This window comes from Taeniopygia guttata, chromosome 22, assembly GCF_048771995.1.
Source record: "Taeniopygia guttata chromosome 22, bTaeGut7.mat, whole genome shotgun sequence".
In the NCBI taxonomy this organism is placed as follows: domain Eukaryota; kingdom Metazoa; phylum Chordata; class Aves; order Passeriformes; family Estrildidae; genus Taeniopygia; species Taeniopygia guttata.
This window is the reverse complement of record NC_133047.1, coordinates 2,247,762-2,264,770: the sequence shown is the minus strand read 5'-3', so window position 1 is coordinate 2,264,770 and position 17,009 is coordinate 2,247,762. Positions and strand designations below refer to the sequence as shown.

At 50.2% G+C, this 17,009-nt stretch overlaps 1 protein-coding gene across 1 annotated transcript in view; it reads left to right on the top strand.

The window, feature by feature from the left end:
- Nucleotides 1-345: 345 nt before the first annotated feature.
- The window catches only part of PEBP4 (phosphatidylethanolamine binding protein 4), an 84,235-nt gene continuing 67,571 nt past the window's right edge, over nucleotides 346-17,009 (top strand). The window contains exons 1-4 of the mRNA XM_030289779.4: nucleotides 346-504; nucleotides 685-756; nucleotides 2,259-2,386; nucleotides 4,599-4,731. Of these exons, the coding sequence (XP_030145639.4) occupies nucleotides 484-504; nucleotides 685-756; nucleotides 2,259-2,386; nucleotides 4,599-4,731 (354 nt within the window). The 5' untranslated portion in view covers nucleotides 346-483. The remainder of the gene's footprint in view (nucleotides 505-684; nucleotides 757-2,258; nucleotides 2,387-4,598; nucleotides 4,732-17,009) is intronic.

Sequence of the window (17,009 nt, the reverse complement as noted above, 5' to 3'; positions counted from 1 at the left end):
TTCAACTTCCATCCACATCCCCGTTTCTCCAAGGAAATTCCTGCCTTTCTCACTATTCCATGAGCACATTCCTGGGCATTTTCTGCTGATCACCAGCTTTGCCCGGTGCTGGGGACCCCGAATTTTCAACCTGCCCGGTCCGTGTGACACCGTGAGGTGCAACCTTGACTCATCCAGGCATTCCTGGGAAAAACCTGACTCACGGGAGCCCATTGCCGGCTCAGGGCTCTAATTACGGGGCTGTGCCCATCTCGCCAGCGTGGGAACCGGAGCTATTAAGCCCCTAAAAAGCTCCCGATCATTCCCAATCCATTAATGTTTCTAATTAGTTAAACCCGACGCCTCTTTCCCTCGCTCGTGTTCTCGGAGCGTGCAGCCACAGCTCCATTATGTAATGATCCCCTTGTGGCTGCGAGACACACCGGGCTATTCTTTACTATCGTTTTATTTCATTTATTCGCGTGTGCCGCTTCCCAGGGGCTGATGAGGGGATGGACGAGCCGGGTAAATGGAAGTTGGGCTCTAATTAGCGGCCGGGGGGGTGGGCAGGAGCGGAGCGGCGCCGTTCGGGGCGGTTGGGGCGGTTACCGGGGGTTCAAACCCGTTGGCAGCTCGGGAGCTCGGCTGCTCCTTCCTCGTGGCTTTGGCTTCTCATTCCCGGTCCCTCTGTCCCTTCCTTCCGAGGAAACCATCTCCACGGCAACCTCCAACCTCCGGGCTCTGCCTCGGAGCTGCTCGGCTGTCCCCAGGACCTCGGTAAGTGGCTCTGCCAGGAGGTGAGGGATGGAGCTGGGCTTGGTGAGGGGTGGGGGACCCAGCCCCGTGTCCCCTCGTCCCCCTCGAGGCTTAAAAAGGGGTGGCTGGAGCTGTCCCGCTGTGGGAAAGGCGCTGGAGGGGGTGGCTGGGACGAGGTTGCCCCTGCCTTGGGTTGGGGACACGTCCGGGTGTCCTGGATGGTCTGGGTGTCCTTGGGGACACAGATTGAGGAAAAAAAACTTGGGGGTGGTCTTGGACAGAGCACCCCCAAGTTTAGTTAGCTGGGTTTGTGATGAAGAATATAAATTGATAAATAGCTTTTAGGAACATCAGACAATTGTGGCCTCCTCTGTTCTGAAACCAACTGAAGACAAGGAGTGGGAGTTCTACCAAGAGTTCATTTGTCATGTTTGCATTGAAAAGGTAGAAAGGTCAGCATGAGGAAAAAACTTGGGGGTGGTCTTGGACAGAGCACCCCCAAGTTTAGTTAGCTGGGTTTGTGATGAAGAATATAAATTGATAAATAGCTTTTAGGAACATAAGACAATTGTGGGCCTCCGCTGTTCTGAAACCAACTGAAGACAAAAAATGGGAGTTCTACCAAGAGTTCATTTGTCATGTTTGCATTGAAAAGGTAGAAAGGGATGAGGAAAAAACTTGGGGGTGGTCTTGGAAAGAGCACAACCACTCCTGATCCCGATTTTCCATCGTATTTGGGAGAGCAGCAGGTGGAGATGGGGACTCTGTCCCCTCCTGGAGCTGGGTTTGGAGCTGGTGTCACCACGTGGGGACATTCCCAGTGCCACGTGGAGGGGGAGGGAGCACAGAGGGTCCTGTGAGCTGGGCTGGGGGTGCCTGGCAAAGGGGAGTGGCTGGAAACGGCTCAGTTCTGCAATAAACGGGATTAAAGTTGGATTTTTAGAGGAAACAGCTCAGTTCTGGAATAAACGGGATTCAAGTTGGATTTTTAGAGGAAACAGCTCAGTTCTGCAATAAACGGGATTAAAGTTGTGGAGCTGTGTGGCAGCACGTTTCTCTCCCTCTCAGGATTTTTCATAGAGGTGCAAAGAGAGAAATGAAAGAGAAAACAATTTCTATTTCTGCTCCTTGTTTTTCCCATGTGGAAAAATGTGTTTGGAGAATTGTTTACCTGGGGTGAGTGCTGGGCAAAAGCTGATAGGCCAAAAAAATGCTTATAATGCATTGGAATTAAAAAATAGTTGGCTTCTGATTGTAATGGCGTGAATTATAACAATTGAATATATAATATGTATGAATATAATATATGTATATTAAAAATATATAAAATTTAAATTATATCTGTATTGCCTCACCCTTCATATGAGACTAAAAACAGAATAAAAAATTTGTAAAGTGCCTCTCAGTTACCCCATCTCTGGCTCAAAAAAGAGCCAAATCTGCCAGGCAAGGCTCGGGATGCTGTGCCTGGAGCTGCTGCTGTGTCCCCGTGGGGCTGACCCTCGCTGTCCCCTTGTCCCCAGGGCAGGATGAAGCTGCTGTGGGCGGCACTGGTGGCGCTGGCCCTGCTCCTCCCGGGCGCCCGGGGCAGCGAAACCTCCCGGACCTGCATCTTCCAGAGCCTCAGTGAGTCCGAGCGCGGGTTCTGCAGGTGAGCTGTGCTCCGTGTCCCTGTCACTGCCCAGGCTGGACATTCCCTCTGTGTCACCCCCCAGCTCCGTTCATTCCGCTGTCCCTTTGCCTCTTTTCCTTCTTTTCCCAAAATTGGGCCCTGTGGGAATCCAGGGAATCCCTCTGGCTGCCCTGGGACCCTGGCAGGGGTCAGGAACCCCCCTGGACAGAGCCCCCAGAGACACTGTCTGTGATCTCTGTCCATGGAAAAGAGTTTTCACTCTCACAGGATCAATTACCAGCTCTGAGTGTTTGATATCAGTAATAATTAAGTGTGGCACGGGTGCAAAAGTAAAATTTTAGGATTCTAGATGAGGGGTCCAAAGGGGACAAGGTGGAGGAAATTGGGTGTGTCTTGTCCTTTTTCTCCTTCTTCATGCCCTCCATGTTTCACTGTGGTGTTGGCATTTTTCTGTTGGTTCAGGCTGGGGACACACTGTCCAACGTAGGTGACAGATATTGGCACGTTATTGTAAATCCAGCACAGGTAGTTTGTGGTATTTAATGTTTGTACCATCCCACTGAGGGCAGAGCCCCACACGCTGCCCTGCAGGACAGAGCTGCGGCAGGGCAGCAGAACGTGTTAGAGATAAACAGAATAAACAGCCTTGAAACAGCACAGACCAATTATGACTTCTTTAGCAACAGAGCAGAAAGAAACTTTTTACACTCTCAGAATCATCAATACCTCAGATTCCAACAGGGCTCCATCATTAGCAGATATCAAAATTAAACCCTCAGAGTTCAATTGAGCCACAGCCATAATCTAATTTACTATTGAGCTGTGCCGTTTTTCTCTTGTTAACTCACACGTGCAATTCAGTTGGCAACCGGTTTAAAATGTTCTCTTGGCAGAAATACTTGAAATGCTCACCGGTACAGCTTGGAAAAATTTGCATTTCGGTAAAAATCAGCCACTCAAAGCAAAAAAAACAACCTGGGTGCAAGTTGAGATCGGCAAGAAAGATTTCACCAAAGGCAGGGGATGTCTCTGGGCACCTGCAGTGCTCCCCAGGAATTCCCTCTGGGAATTCCATCCCCACCCTCCCAGCCAGGAATTCCTTCTGGGAATTCCATCCCCACCCTCCCAGCCAGGGAATTCCATCCCAACCCTCCCAGCCAGGAATTCCTTCTGGGAATTCCATCCCCATCCTCCCAGCCAGGAATTCCTTCTGGGAATTCCATCCCCACCCTCCCAGACAGGAATTCCCTCTGGGAATTCCATCCCCACCCTCCCAGCCAGGGAATTTCATCCCCACCCTCCCAGCCAGGAATTCCTTCTGGGAATTCCATCCCCACCCTCCAAACCAGGAATTCCTTCTGGGAATTCCATCCTCACCCTCCCAGCCAGGAATTCCTTCTGGGAATTCCATTCTCACCCTCCCAGCCAGGAATTCCTTCTGGGAATTCCATCCCAACCCTCCCAGCCAGGAATTCCTTCTGGGAATTCCATCCCCACCCTCCCAGCCAGGGAATTCCATCCTCACCCTCCCAGCCAGGGAATTCCCTCTGGGAATTCCATCCCCACCCTCCCAGCCAGGAATTCCATCCCCACTCTCCCAGCCAGGAATTCCTTCTGGGAATTCCATTCTCACCCTCCCAGCCAGGAATTCCTTCTGGGAATTCCATCCTCACCCTCCCAGCCAGGGAATTCCATCCCAACCCTCCCAGCCAGGAATTCCTTCTGGGAACTCCATCCCCACCCTCCCAGCCAGGAATTCCCAGAGGGAATTCCATCCTCACCCTCACAACCAGGAATTCCTTCTGGGAATTCCATCCCCACCCTCCCAGCCAGGGAATTCCATCCTCACCCTCCCAGCCAGGAATTCCTTCTGGGAATTCCATCCTCACCCTCCCAGCCAGGAATTCCTTCTGGGAATTCCATCCCCACCCTCCCAGCCAGGGAATTCCATCCCCACCCTCCCAACCAGGAATTCCTTCTGGGAATTCCATCCCCACCCTCCCAGCCAGGGAATTCCATCCCCACCCTCCCAGCCAGGAATTCCTTCCCAAAATCTGCTGAAGATCACGCCAGGAGCGCAGGGATTTAAAATGCTCTTCAGCAGATGTAGGGAAGGAATTGATAATTACAATAATCCACACTAACCTTGTTATCCCACCCTATTCCCACCCCACCCGAGCCCTCCCTGGCAGCAATTCCCACATTTTCCTGCCTTGTCCCGTTTTTCCAGGGGGGATTTGGAAGTCATCTACCCCGAGGTGGGCGACGTGAGCTGCTCCTACATCCCCAAGTGCCGGGGGTACCGGCGGCGGCTGAGCCGGGACTGGGGCCCGCCCCGCGTCCGCCTCCCCTGGGCCCAGAAGGTGAGACCGGCCCCGCTCCGGCTTTTCCCGGGATCGGGGGGATTCCGGGAGCTTTTCCCACTTTTTCCTCATCGATTCTGGGGTTCGGTTGGAGGCTGAGCTGTGGATTAATGGAATTGCATTTTTTTGCTGAGATTTTTCTCATTTATTTATTTATTTTTCCTACACCGTGGCCATTAAATCACTTTTTCTTACATTCAGAGTTTTTTTTACTACACTGAAACCCTTTTTATATTTTTACATTTATATTTTTACATTTATATTATTTTTACATTTATATTTTTACGTTTATATTTTTACTTTTATATTTTTACGTTTATATTTTTACATTTATATTATTTTTACATTTATATTTTTACATTTATATTTTTACATTTATATTATTTTTACATTTATATTTTTACATTATTATTTTTACATTTATATTTTTAAATTTATATTTTTACATTTATATTTTTGCATTTATATCTTTAAATTTATATTTTTACATTTATATTTTTGCATTTATATTTTTACATTTATATTTTTACATTTATATTTTTACATTTATATTTTTACATTTATATTTTTACATTTATATTATTTTTACATTTATATTTTTAAATTTATATTTTTACATTATTATTTTTACATTTATATTTTTGCATTTATATTATTTTTACATTTATATTTTTACGTTTATATTTTTACATTTATATTTTTACATTCATATTTTTACATTTATATTTTTACATTTATATCTCTACATTTATATTATTTTTACATTTATATTTTTACATTTATATTTTTTTACGTTTATATTTTCACATTTATATTTTTACATTTATATCTTTACATTTATATCTTTACATTTATATTTTTACGTTTATACTTTTACATTTATATTTTTACATTTATAGTTCATATCTATAGTTTATTCTATTATTTAAAAAATATTTTATAGTTGTATTTTTAATTTTAAATATTTTATTTTTTTTCCCTTTACCTAATATATTTTTTTTCTACATCGCACCCATTTTCCAGCTATTCCAGCCACACTGTAGCCATTTAATGAATTATTTTCACCATATCACCACATTCCAATTTAGAATATTTGCTGCATTGTAACTATTATTTCCTCTATAAATGCAGCCATTTATAATTTTCCCTACATTAACTTTTAAAACAATTAATTATTTTTTTATATACTGTGACCATTTAAGCGGCCAGAAGGTAGCAAAGAAATTAAATTATTTTTTCTGCCACACATTGCCACTTAATCATTTAATTTTTTGCTATTTGCAGCCTCCTAATGATTTAATTTTGTGCTCCATCATGGCTATTTTTTAAAAAGGAATTAAATGACCACAATGTACGAAAAGTAGGAATTAAGTGGCCACACGTAGATAAAAATTTGATTAATTTTATTTATGTTGTGCCCACTGTATATTTATATTTTTTGCTACATTTTGGCCGCTTCACTTTTGTTTCCTCTGCTCTGACTATATAATTTTTGGTATATTCGGAGCACTGAATTTTTTTTTTCCGTTCCACTCTGCCACAACTCAGCCAAAAAAACCCCCAAAATTCAATTTAAACCTTTTCACTGCGGATTTTATTTTTGTTGTCAACTTTTCAAAGCCATCCCGGCCTCGGGCTGAGCTCTGGGGTCGGTGCTGGAGTTTGGGGTTGGCGCTGGAGTTTGGGGTTTGGGATGGGTGCTGGAATTTGGGGTTTGGGGTCGGCGCCGGGGTTTGGGGTTGGTGATGGAGTTTGGGGTTTGGGGTCGGCGCTGGGGTGGGTTTGGGGTTGGCAATGCTGGAGTTTGGGGTCAGCGCTGGAGTTTGGGGTCAGCAACGGATTTTGGGGTTGGCACTGGAATTTCCAGTTTGGGGTCGGCACCAGAGTTTGGGGTTTGGGGTCGGCGCTGGAGTTTGGGGTTGGCAGCGGAGTTTGCAGTTTGGGGTTGGTGCTGGGGTGGGTTTGGGGTGGGCAATGCTGGAGTTTGGGGTTTGGGGTTGGCGCTGGAGTTTGGGGTTGGCACCGGAGTTTGGAATTTGGGGTTGGCACTGGAGTTTGGGGTTTGGGGTCGGCACCAGAGTTTGGGGTTTGGGGTCGGCGCTAATGGAGTTTGGGATTGGAGCATGATGGAGTTTGGGACGGGCGATGGAGTTTGGGGTTTGGGGTCAGCGCCGGAGTTTGGGGTTGGCGATGGAGTTTGGGGTTTGGGGTTGGCACTGGAATTTGGGGTTTGGGGTCAGTGCTGGAGTTTGGGGTTTGGGGTTGGCACTGGAATTTGGGGTTGGCACCAGAGTTTGGAGTTTGGGGTCGGCGCTGGAGGTGAGTTTGGGGTCAGCACTGGAATTTCCAGTTTGGGGTCGGCGCTGGAGTTTGGGGTTTGGGGTCAGCGCTGGAGTTTGGGATCAGTGATGGATTTTGGGGTCGGCACTGGAATTTCCAGTTTGGGGTCAGCAATGGATTTTGGGGTCGGCACTGGAATTTCCAGTTTGGGGTCGGCGCTGGAGTTTGGGGTTTGGTGTCGGCGCTGGAGTTTGGGGTTGGCACCAGAGTTTGGAGTTTGGGGTTGGCGCTGGAGGTGAGTTTGGGGTCGGCACTGGAATTTGGGGTTTGAGATTCGCGCTGGAGTTTGGGGTTTGGGGTCGGCACTGGGGTGGGTTTGGGGTTGACAATGCTGGAGTTTGGGGTTTGGGGTTGGCGCTGGAATTTGGGGTTTGGGGTCGGCGCTGGAATTTGGGGTTGGCACCGGAGTTTGGGGTTTGGGATTGGCGCTGGAGTTTGGGGTCGGCACTGGAATTTCCAGTTTGGGGTCAGCAATGGATTTTGGGGTCGGCACTGGAATTTCCAGTTTGGGGTCAGCGCTGGAGTTTGGGGTTTGGGACGGGCACCAGAGTTTGGGGTTTGGGACTGGCGCTGGAGTTTGGAACTGGGGCTGGAATTTGGAGTTTGGGGTCGGTGCTGGAGGTGAGTTTGGGGTCGGCGCTGGAATTTGGGATTCACGATGGAATTTGGGATCCACGATGGAATTTGGGATCGGGGGTGCGCCCCCCGGTGCTGCTGTTCCCTCCTGTCACCACCAGGTGGCAGCATTGAACTGCCCGAACTCCAGCGCCGCCCGGACTGGGAGGGACTGGGAGGAACTGGGAGGGACTGGGAGGGACTGGGAGGAACCGGGAGCGCCCAGATCTGCGCTGAGGGTGCGGAGGGGACAATAAATTGGGGTGACATTGCGGTATTTTGGGGGACACCCCGCGCCGTGCCCTGCTGCGCGATCTCAAATCCGCCCCAGGATGCGGCATCGTCTCGTAGCGTTCTCAAATCCCGGTGGAATCCTCGCTGGCACCCCAAAACTTCCCTATCCCAATAATTTCCGTAATTCCCATGGCCAGCTCCAGCCCTGGGAGCTGCTAAGGGAGAAGTCAGCTCTGCTGGAGGTGTGAAAAATCCGTTTTTTCCGGCTCTTCCCCGCCGTCTGGGAAGTCTCTTCCCCCTGCGGATCACATGGTTGGAAGGAGAACTTTTCCTTAAAGATGTCTGATTCTTCCCAAAAAATCCTCCTTCCTGGCAGAGGCTGCTGCCCGCAGACCCATCCCCGCCTTTCCAGGAGGTTGAAGTTTCCCAGGGATGTGGGCAGTTGTTTTTCCTTGAATTTTAATCCTGGAAAGAAAATCCAGGGCCGGGAGAAGGGAAGGGACTCTCCGGGGATGGAATGCTGGTGCTGGAATCTGTGGGAAGGATTTTGGGGAGCAGAGCCAGACCCTGCCAGGCTGTGCCAGCGGGATGCAGGGATGCAAAAAGCAGGGAAGGCTGAGGGAGGGTGGCGCCTGTTTATTTTGGGATGGGATTCCAGCTGTGCCTCGGGGGTGGCAGGTCCCCAGGGAGCCCCTGGCACGGGTGGCAGCTCCCGCTGGCATCGCTGGCATCGGGAACGGCTCCGCTGGTGGATTTGGCACCGTTCCCTCCCGAGGCACTCGGCACATCTTGAGCTGAGGCGGCATCTGAGGACACGGGGCCCCGCTGCTTCCCGGGCTTTGGGGTGCCTTTCTCCTCTGGCCTTCCCCCAAAACACCTCCCCAGCTCTGCACAGCTGGAATGATCCAGCTGCATTGTCCAAACCGGGAATTCATTTCGCGTGGCCTTAAACCCTCATAGAGATCTGGCTCTCCTCAGGTTTTTAATAGGAATATACAATTTTCTTACCCCTGAACCTCTAAGGATGATTTGGGATAGTGTTTTCCCCTCCTAAGCTCACCCTAAATTGAGTGGGAACAAGAGCTGTGGCATGAGAGTTGTTTTTATGCTTTGTGTGGGTATTTCTAAACCCAAGAAATTTGATTATTCCTAATTTATTCCCAAATGGGAGTGGGGGAAATTTGGCAAAGCGAGGAGATCTCCATCTCGCTGTGGTGCTCCAGTGGGATGCTCCAGCTCGGTGATCCTGGATGGGGTGGGGAGGGCTGGCTGGAAGGGCTGGAGATGCTTTTCCCATCCAAATCCGTGGCAGAAAATCTCGGGGTTTGAGGATGCAAACTTGTGTAGGAAGTGTCGGCTCTCTGTGGAACACTTTGTCTCTTCAAGAAAAACAACCACCAAAAAAGCCAAATGCGGAGTGTTTGTTTTTCTCTCTAGAAATATTTATCAGTTTTCTGAAAAGAGGGGGGGGAGGGAATGGGAGGTTTCCCGTTCTTGTCCCAGATATTTGGGATGGGTTTGGCGTCACCTTTGTGCCCTCAGCTGCTCAGGGAAGGGAACATCGATGGTTTGGGGTGAAGGAGCTGAAAGTGGGGTGGCATCTTGCAAAGCTGAGCTGTGACGGCAGCAAAATCCGGCCTGGGGGACTTTACTGCGTCATTTTAGGGTGGATTTGAATATTTTGTCGTGTTTAAACATTGAGCTGTCGAAGCCAGCTTTGTCAAACATCCATTTACTGCCCAAAACCCCCATTTTGGGGCAGTTTTTAGTGCCGTGAGAGCACCCACTGTGTGTGGGGGCTTCTCAGTGAGCAGCAGGCTGAGGGAAAGGAGCCAGGGATGCACTGCCAGGGACAGGAGAGTGGTTCTGGATGGGTGGAGACCCTGGAGGGCAACCTTGAACTGCTCTGCCCTGGTGGGCAGAGATCTGGGAGTGTCAGGAGATCAGCCCTGGGAGGTTTGGGATGTTCCATCCCTGGAAGATCAGCCCTGGGATGGTCAGAATGTTCAATCTATAGGAGATCACTCCTGGGATGTTCAGAATGTTCCATCCATGGGAAATCAGCCCTGGGATGTTTGGGATGTTCAGTTCATGGGAGATGAGCCCTGGGATGTTCCATCCATGGAAGATCAGCTCTGGGATGTTTCAGATCTGGGATGTTCAGGATGCTGAATCCATGAGAGATCAGCCCTGGGATGTTCCATCCATGGGAAATCAGCCCTGGGATGTTCCATCCATGGGAAATCAGCCCTGGGATGTTCCATCCATGGGAAATCAGCCCTGGGATGTTTGGGATGTCCAGTTCATGGGAGATCAGATCTGGGATGTCCAGGATGCTGAATCCATGGGAAATCAGCCCTGGGATGGTCAGAATGTTCCATCCATGGGAAATCAAATCTGGGATGTTTGGGATGTTCAGTTCAGGGAGATCACTCCTGGGATGTTCCATCCATGGGAGATCAGCTCTGGGATGTTCCATCCATGGAAGATCAGCTCTGGGATGTTTGGGATGTTCAGTTCATGGGAGATCCGATCTGGGATGTTTGGGATGCTGAATCCATGGGAAATCAGCCCTGGGATGGTCAGAATGTTCCATCCATGGAAGATCAGCTCTGGGATGTTTGGGATGTTCAGTTCATGGGAGATCAGATCTGGGATGTCCAGGATGCTGAATCCATGGGAAATCAGCCCTGGGATGTTCCATCCATGGGAGATCAGCCCTGGGATATTTGGGATGTTCAGTTCATGGGAGATCAGATCTGGATGTCCAGGATGCTGAATCCATGAGAGATCAGCCCTGGGATGTTCCATCCATGGGAGATCTGCCCTGGGATGTTCCATCCATGGGAAATCAGCTCTGGGATGTTCAGGATTTTCAGTCCATGGGAGATCACTCCTGGGATGTTTAGAATGTTCAATCCATGAGAGATCATTCCTGGGATGGTCAGAATGTTTGATCCATGGAACATCAGCCCTGGGATGTCCAGCCCACGGGAGATCAGCCCTGGGGTGTTCAGGGTGTCCAATCCATGGGGGATGCAGCCCTGGAATGCCCAATCCTCACTGGAAAACTCTCCTGAGCACATCCCAATCCCACTGCAAAGACCTGACCTCAAACCCCCAAACACCCAAGCACCCACAGCACCTTCCCAAAGTCCCCATGCTGGGAGCTGCTGGAGGCCCTTTCCCAGCCCAGGGAAGCAGGAGAACATCTGGAAGGACGGGAAGCGCGTCCTTCTTGTCCTGCCTCGATATTGCTTTGCTCAAGCAAAAATAAATTGGAAAAGAAAATTGGCCCTTGCACCAATTTGGGGCAGTTTCTCGATTGTGCAGCGCAGCAAAGCCCCCGACGATGATGGATCGCTGCATTAACCCAAACCCGCGTCCCCTGATTCCCTTTTATTACCACTCGTGGTGGCAGACAGAAAAACAGATTACACTGGAGATCAAATCGATAGGAACTTTATTTACTGGCCTTTTAAAAACATATTTCTGGGCTTTATAAAAACATACGGCAGATGCCAGGGATGGGCCGTGTCTCCTTGTTAAAAAGTAATTTACCTGTGCTGGAGCCGCTACCTTTTACCTGCTCCTCCAGATTTATTTTCATCCCAAGGTTTGACAACTTCCTTAGAGGCTTCTTTAGGCCGTGCCATCACTTTTTTAGGATACAGGAAGGAATTGGAGGGGTTTTTTTGGTGACAAAATCTAAGAATAAAGTGTTTTTCTCAGGGTTTCTACCCCAAACTTAACTTTTTAAAACTTGTTTTTGCAAGCAGCCAATGTGCACATCCCCGAGCTCAGCTCCTTCCTGGTGGTCTGCAGCTCTCTGGGATAAATCATTCCCAAGTTGGGATGAAGTGGGGCCGGGAAGGCGGCTGGAAAAGCCCCCTCAGCTGTGTGACCCACGGGATGAGACCCTCAGGGGTGGCTTTGAGCTTTTTGTGCCCAAACCTGTGACCAGCACCCAGGGGTGGGGCTGGAGAGGTCCTGGGACTTGGAGCTGCACCCTTGGGAGCCCAGGGAGGGAAGAGCAGCAGGAGGAGCTTCTCCCAAGAACCCACGGAGAATCCAGAGAATCCGCTCTGGCTCCTTTCCCTTTTGTGAAGCACTTGGTGGCCTGGCTGGGGACAGGCCTGATTCACAAAGAGTTTTGTGTTCCCGTTATTTGGGCAACCCTTCGTGTGCTGAAATTCATTCATTTCTACAAAGGCAAGGGCAGCTTTGTTCCCTCTCCTCCCGGGATGTGCTGCAGGGGTGGCAGGAGGGGACACACAGCTGGGGAGGGACCTTCTTGTGGCGCTCAGGTTCCGCCCGCGCCTTGCTGGAGAAGATGGTTGGAAGCAGAAGATTTCTGACAGTTTGTGTATCCCTGCTGGCTCGTGGAGCCGTCTGGAGCCACCAGCGTGGTTTTCTCCCTCTCTCAGTCCTGTCTGGGCTCCTCAGAAACAATGGCCCCACATTCCTTCTGGCTGCTGTCAGCCCGAGATTCCCGGGATTAGCCCAAGCCCCCGGTGATGGAGCCCTGCTGGGTTGGGTTCCCATGGCCTGGGCTCCTCCGTGGCATTCCAGCACTTCAGAGGGGAATGGTGTGAGGGATCTGAGCTTCCAGAGGGCCTCTCTGAGGGTTTTGGAGTGGGGTGGCGAAGCCAAAATGAATGTGTGTGCTGAGAGCTCTGCACGCTGCCTGCCGCCGCTTCCAGGGGGGATTTACTCGGGATGTGACCCCTCCGAGCCAAGCACTGCTCTGATTCCCATCCTTTTGGGGAGCAGGAAGGTTTTCCCCTTGATGGGAAGGGCTGGAGAGGCTCAGCAACATCCCAGGGGTGTTGTCCCCCACCGGAGGGGACCGGTGAGCAGCTGGTGCCACACGCCAGGAGAGCCTGGCTCCAAGAGCGATCCTGGCAGGAATGTCACTTCACATCCATCTCCTGACCTCCCCGGGACAAACATCATCCCCTAAAGGCAGGAGGCCGGGAAGCACCTCCAGGTCTTGGAGTCTCTCGCTCGCTCCTCGTTTTCCGCAGCAAAAAAAAAAATGTTTGAAACCGCCGCTGATTTCTCCCTTTGATCCCTGTAAACACTATACAGTAATCAAAGTTTAAGCTGCTTTGGGTGAAATAATTGCTTAACAATCATATAAGACAAAGTGATTCAACAAATGACAATTAGGACTTGTGATCTACAGAACAGATGCATTCAGTGTAGCATATTATAATGTGCTAATAGGAGATTGACAGCACAATAATAGGAGAGAACAGCCACTCAGCCTATAATTCCCAACCAAATGTGAGGCTGTCCACAGAGCTCAAATCCGAACAGGCTGTAAAATTAGAGGTAAGAAGGCACAAGTTTCACAAAGACTCATTAGCAGGTTGGCTGTGAATTTCCAAGGAAGGGGGGAAAATTCCTGCTGGAGGATTTACTCGCGAAAGGAAGGAAGGGGAGGCGAGGGGGGGAACCTCAACCTCCGCACGTCTTTACGCTGGGAATGAGTAACCTGGATCACACTGGGCTCCAGCAGGCCGCTGCTGCCGGATTCCAGCCAGGTTTTGGGGGGCTGAGGGGGCTCCTGAGCCGTGCCAGGGGACGGGACACGGGGGACGCACGGAGCGGGCGGCGGGTGCGAAGGACCAAATGAAATGAAGACTGATATGAGCACGGAGCTCCACGCGGCCTTCCCGACGGGAATTGGGCACTTCCCAAGCCTTAAATGATCCTGAAGGGTGACAGGGGCAGCCTTTAGCCCTGTCCATGGGAATTAAGGCTTGTGCTTTCTCTGCTCTTTGGGGACGTCGAGGGATGGGGACGTGTGCGGGAGCGGAGCTGTCAATCTGCACATCCCCGGCACGTGCGGAGGCAGGAGGTACCTTTCTCCCCTGCGGGTTTAGTAATTTGGAAACAACCGGCTGGAACTTACAGAGAAAATCCTGATGAAGTGGCAAGAGGGGTAAAAACGATTGTGAAAACTCAGAATCCAGATTGGGATGATATACAAGTGATATTAGACACCCAAAGGGATCCTACAGAGACAGAGATGGTACTTAAAGCAGCCAAGGGGCAAGGGAGGATATCAGAAACAGGCTCGGAATGGGAACCCTAGATCATAATTTTCCAACTGAGGATCCAGGGTGGGATCCTGATGCACCTGGGCATATGCAGAGGCTGAGGAAATGTGGGAATCCAGGGAATCCCTCTGGCTGCCCTGGGACCCTGGCAGGGGTCAGGAACCCCCTGGACAGAGCCCCCAGAGACACTGGCTGTGATCTCTGCCCATGGAAAAGAGTTTTCAATCTTACAGGATCAATTACCAGCTCTGAGTGTTTGATATCAGTAATAATTAAGTGTGGCACGGGTGCAAAAGTAAAATTTTAGGATTCTAGATGAGGGGTCCAAAGGGGACAAGATGGAGGAAATTGGGTGTGCCTTGTCCTTTTTCTCCTTCTTCATGCCCTCCATGTTTCACTGTGGTGTTGGCATTTTTCTGTTGGTTCAGGCTGGGGACACACTGTCCAACGTAGGTGACAGATATTGGCACGTTATTGTAAATCCAGCACAGGGAGTTTCTGGTATTTAATGTTTGTACCATCCCACTGAGGGCAGAGCCCCACACGCTGCCCTGCAGGACAGAGCTGCGGCAGGGCAGCAGAACATGGTAGAGATAAACAGAATAAACAACCTTGAAACCAGCACAGACCAATTATGGCTTCTGCTTTGGCAGCGGGGCTGACAGACAGAGACTTTCTACAATCTCAGAATCATCAATACCTCAGATTCCGACAAAGAAATATCAAGAGTGGATCCAGACAGGGGTTCAGAATGCTGTGCCTAAGACTATAAATTGGTCTAAATTGTATGAGATAAGGCAGGAGAAGAAAGAATCCCCTACTGCATTTGTGGAAGCGAGAAAACGCACAGATCTCCAAATGGATGCACCACAAGCAAAGATTCGGCTCCCTCTCATTTTCCTGGGGCAGCCACAGGATGACATCAGGAGAAAATTGCAAAAATTAGAAGGGGAAGAGTTAAGAAATCTGGACAAATTGCTTGAGGTAGCTTGGAAAGTATACAACAACAGGGAAAAAGAAGCCAGTAAAGATCCATCCCTGAACCCCTCCACGCCCTGGGATAACGTTCTCCATGTCCTTCTCCCTCTTTTCTCCTTCCCCAGCAGCTTTGGAGGCAGAGGGATCAAAGGAACTTAAAATTTCCAGCTCTGGTGACAAAACAGATTTCAGCTCGTCTCGTCCTTCCCGTGCCCCGCGCACGTGTTCCACCAGTGCGGAATTTGGCCATATTTTATTATTAAATAAACATGCCAGAAAATGCACTTTTTGTGCATGGGGGAGGATGAGAAGGTTTGGTAATTAAAACTTCCGTCCATCAACGCTTGGCTTCCAGAGGTAATTGTGTGGTAATTGTATGTTTTGTATGGAATTAACCAGTGGGAGCTGCTGCTGGTGTGTCTGAGGGATGGGATGTGCCAGGGGCCACCCAGAATTCCAGTGGAATATCCTGGGGAAGGTGTGATCGTGCTGTGGTTGGGAATTTGCTGGGAATTTTACTTTTTGTCTCAGGCAAATGCTTTATATCCCCTTTATTTTCACCTGCAAATCCCGAAGCTGCAGGGATGCACCTGCCAGGTGGGTCTGGCATTAAAAAAATATAGATTTTACATGAATTTTATTAATTGAAGAACAAAACTGAGTTGTAGGAGCAGATGAATCTTTTGAAAACAATCTGATTTTTCCTTCCCCTTTGCCCCATCTTTGGATTTTCCTGGAGTGCCACAGCCTGTGATGTGCCAGTGTGGGCGTCGGGCACTTGGAATTTCAGAGCCTTTAACCAAGGTGACACTGGAGAAAAAAAGCTGCAAAGATCCCTCCCCTCATCCCAACTCCACGATTTATTTTTGAGGAGACCCTTAGGAAGCGCTGCCCCCGCAGAGCCTGGAGCCCATCTGGGTTTCAGAGCTTCCACGGGGTGATCGATGGCAGATCAATGAGCCCCAAGGGGACCTGTCACCCTCGTGGTGTCTCCTGACATGCCCCGGACCCGCCTTGGCTTTTTCAAAAGGAATTAATGGCATTTTGGGTGGGCAGGAGGGTTTATAGCAGCAGGCAGGTTCCTCCCGATGCTCCTGGCGCTTGAAAATTGAATTTATGGGGTTTGGAATTGTGTTTAATTATGGGGGAGGTGGGCATGGCTCCCCTTCATCTTCCTGGCATCCTCCTCGTCTCCCCCAGCTCCTCCTGATTCCGTGGAGTTTCGCTGCTCTGCAGTTCTGGACAATTTTTTTTGGCTGGGAAAGGCTCCAGGACCTCTGGAATACCGGGCTGGGTGTACTGGGGGGTCTTTGCTCCATCACTCTCCCCTCTCCAGGCAGGTGAGGGGTTTTCAGAGGGCTCTGGGAGCAGCCAGGCTCTCCTGGGTTTCTCTGGGATGTGAAAAGCTGCTGGATACACGGCTGAAAAAATCTGGGAGTTGGGAATTTCCAGGTGCTGTGCGGAGGGCAGCGGGGTGTGGGAGAGGTGTTTGCCTGGCACACACACCCTGACCCCGCTGCCACCCTCCCGTGGGGTTCTCCAAGCATCTCCCAGCCCGGCTCTGGCATCTGGGCTGCCTCCAGCCTGCTCCCAACCCGAATTTTGGCAGCGGATGCCCTTGAGCAGCCCTCGCCAGGTCCCTGCTGGCAGGGAATCCTGCTCTGTCCTGCTCCAGCTGCACTCCCCAACATCACCTCCCACCGCGGGGAGCACCCCGGGGTGCTCAGCCTCACCCCGGGCTCGCAGCATCATTCCCGGGAGCTTTCCCTCCTCCCCTGCAGCATCTTCCCCGCTGCCTCCCCGCCAGCACAGGAGCCTTTTTTCCATGGATGAGTAATTCTTCCCAATTTGGGGGCTCCTTCCTGTGCTATAACAACCTCGAGCTCGCCTGCCTTTTTCTTTTTCCAGCTGCCATCTCCAGCAGAAATTCCCTTTTTTTTTTCCTTTTTTTTCCTCTCGGCGCGAGGGGAGGGGCTGGTGTGGGGGGGATCTCGGTTATACAATCCGGGGTTGGGGCGACTATTTTGGATCCCTCCTTCCTGC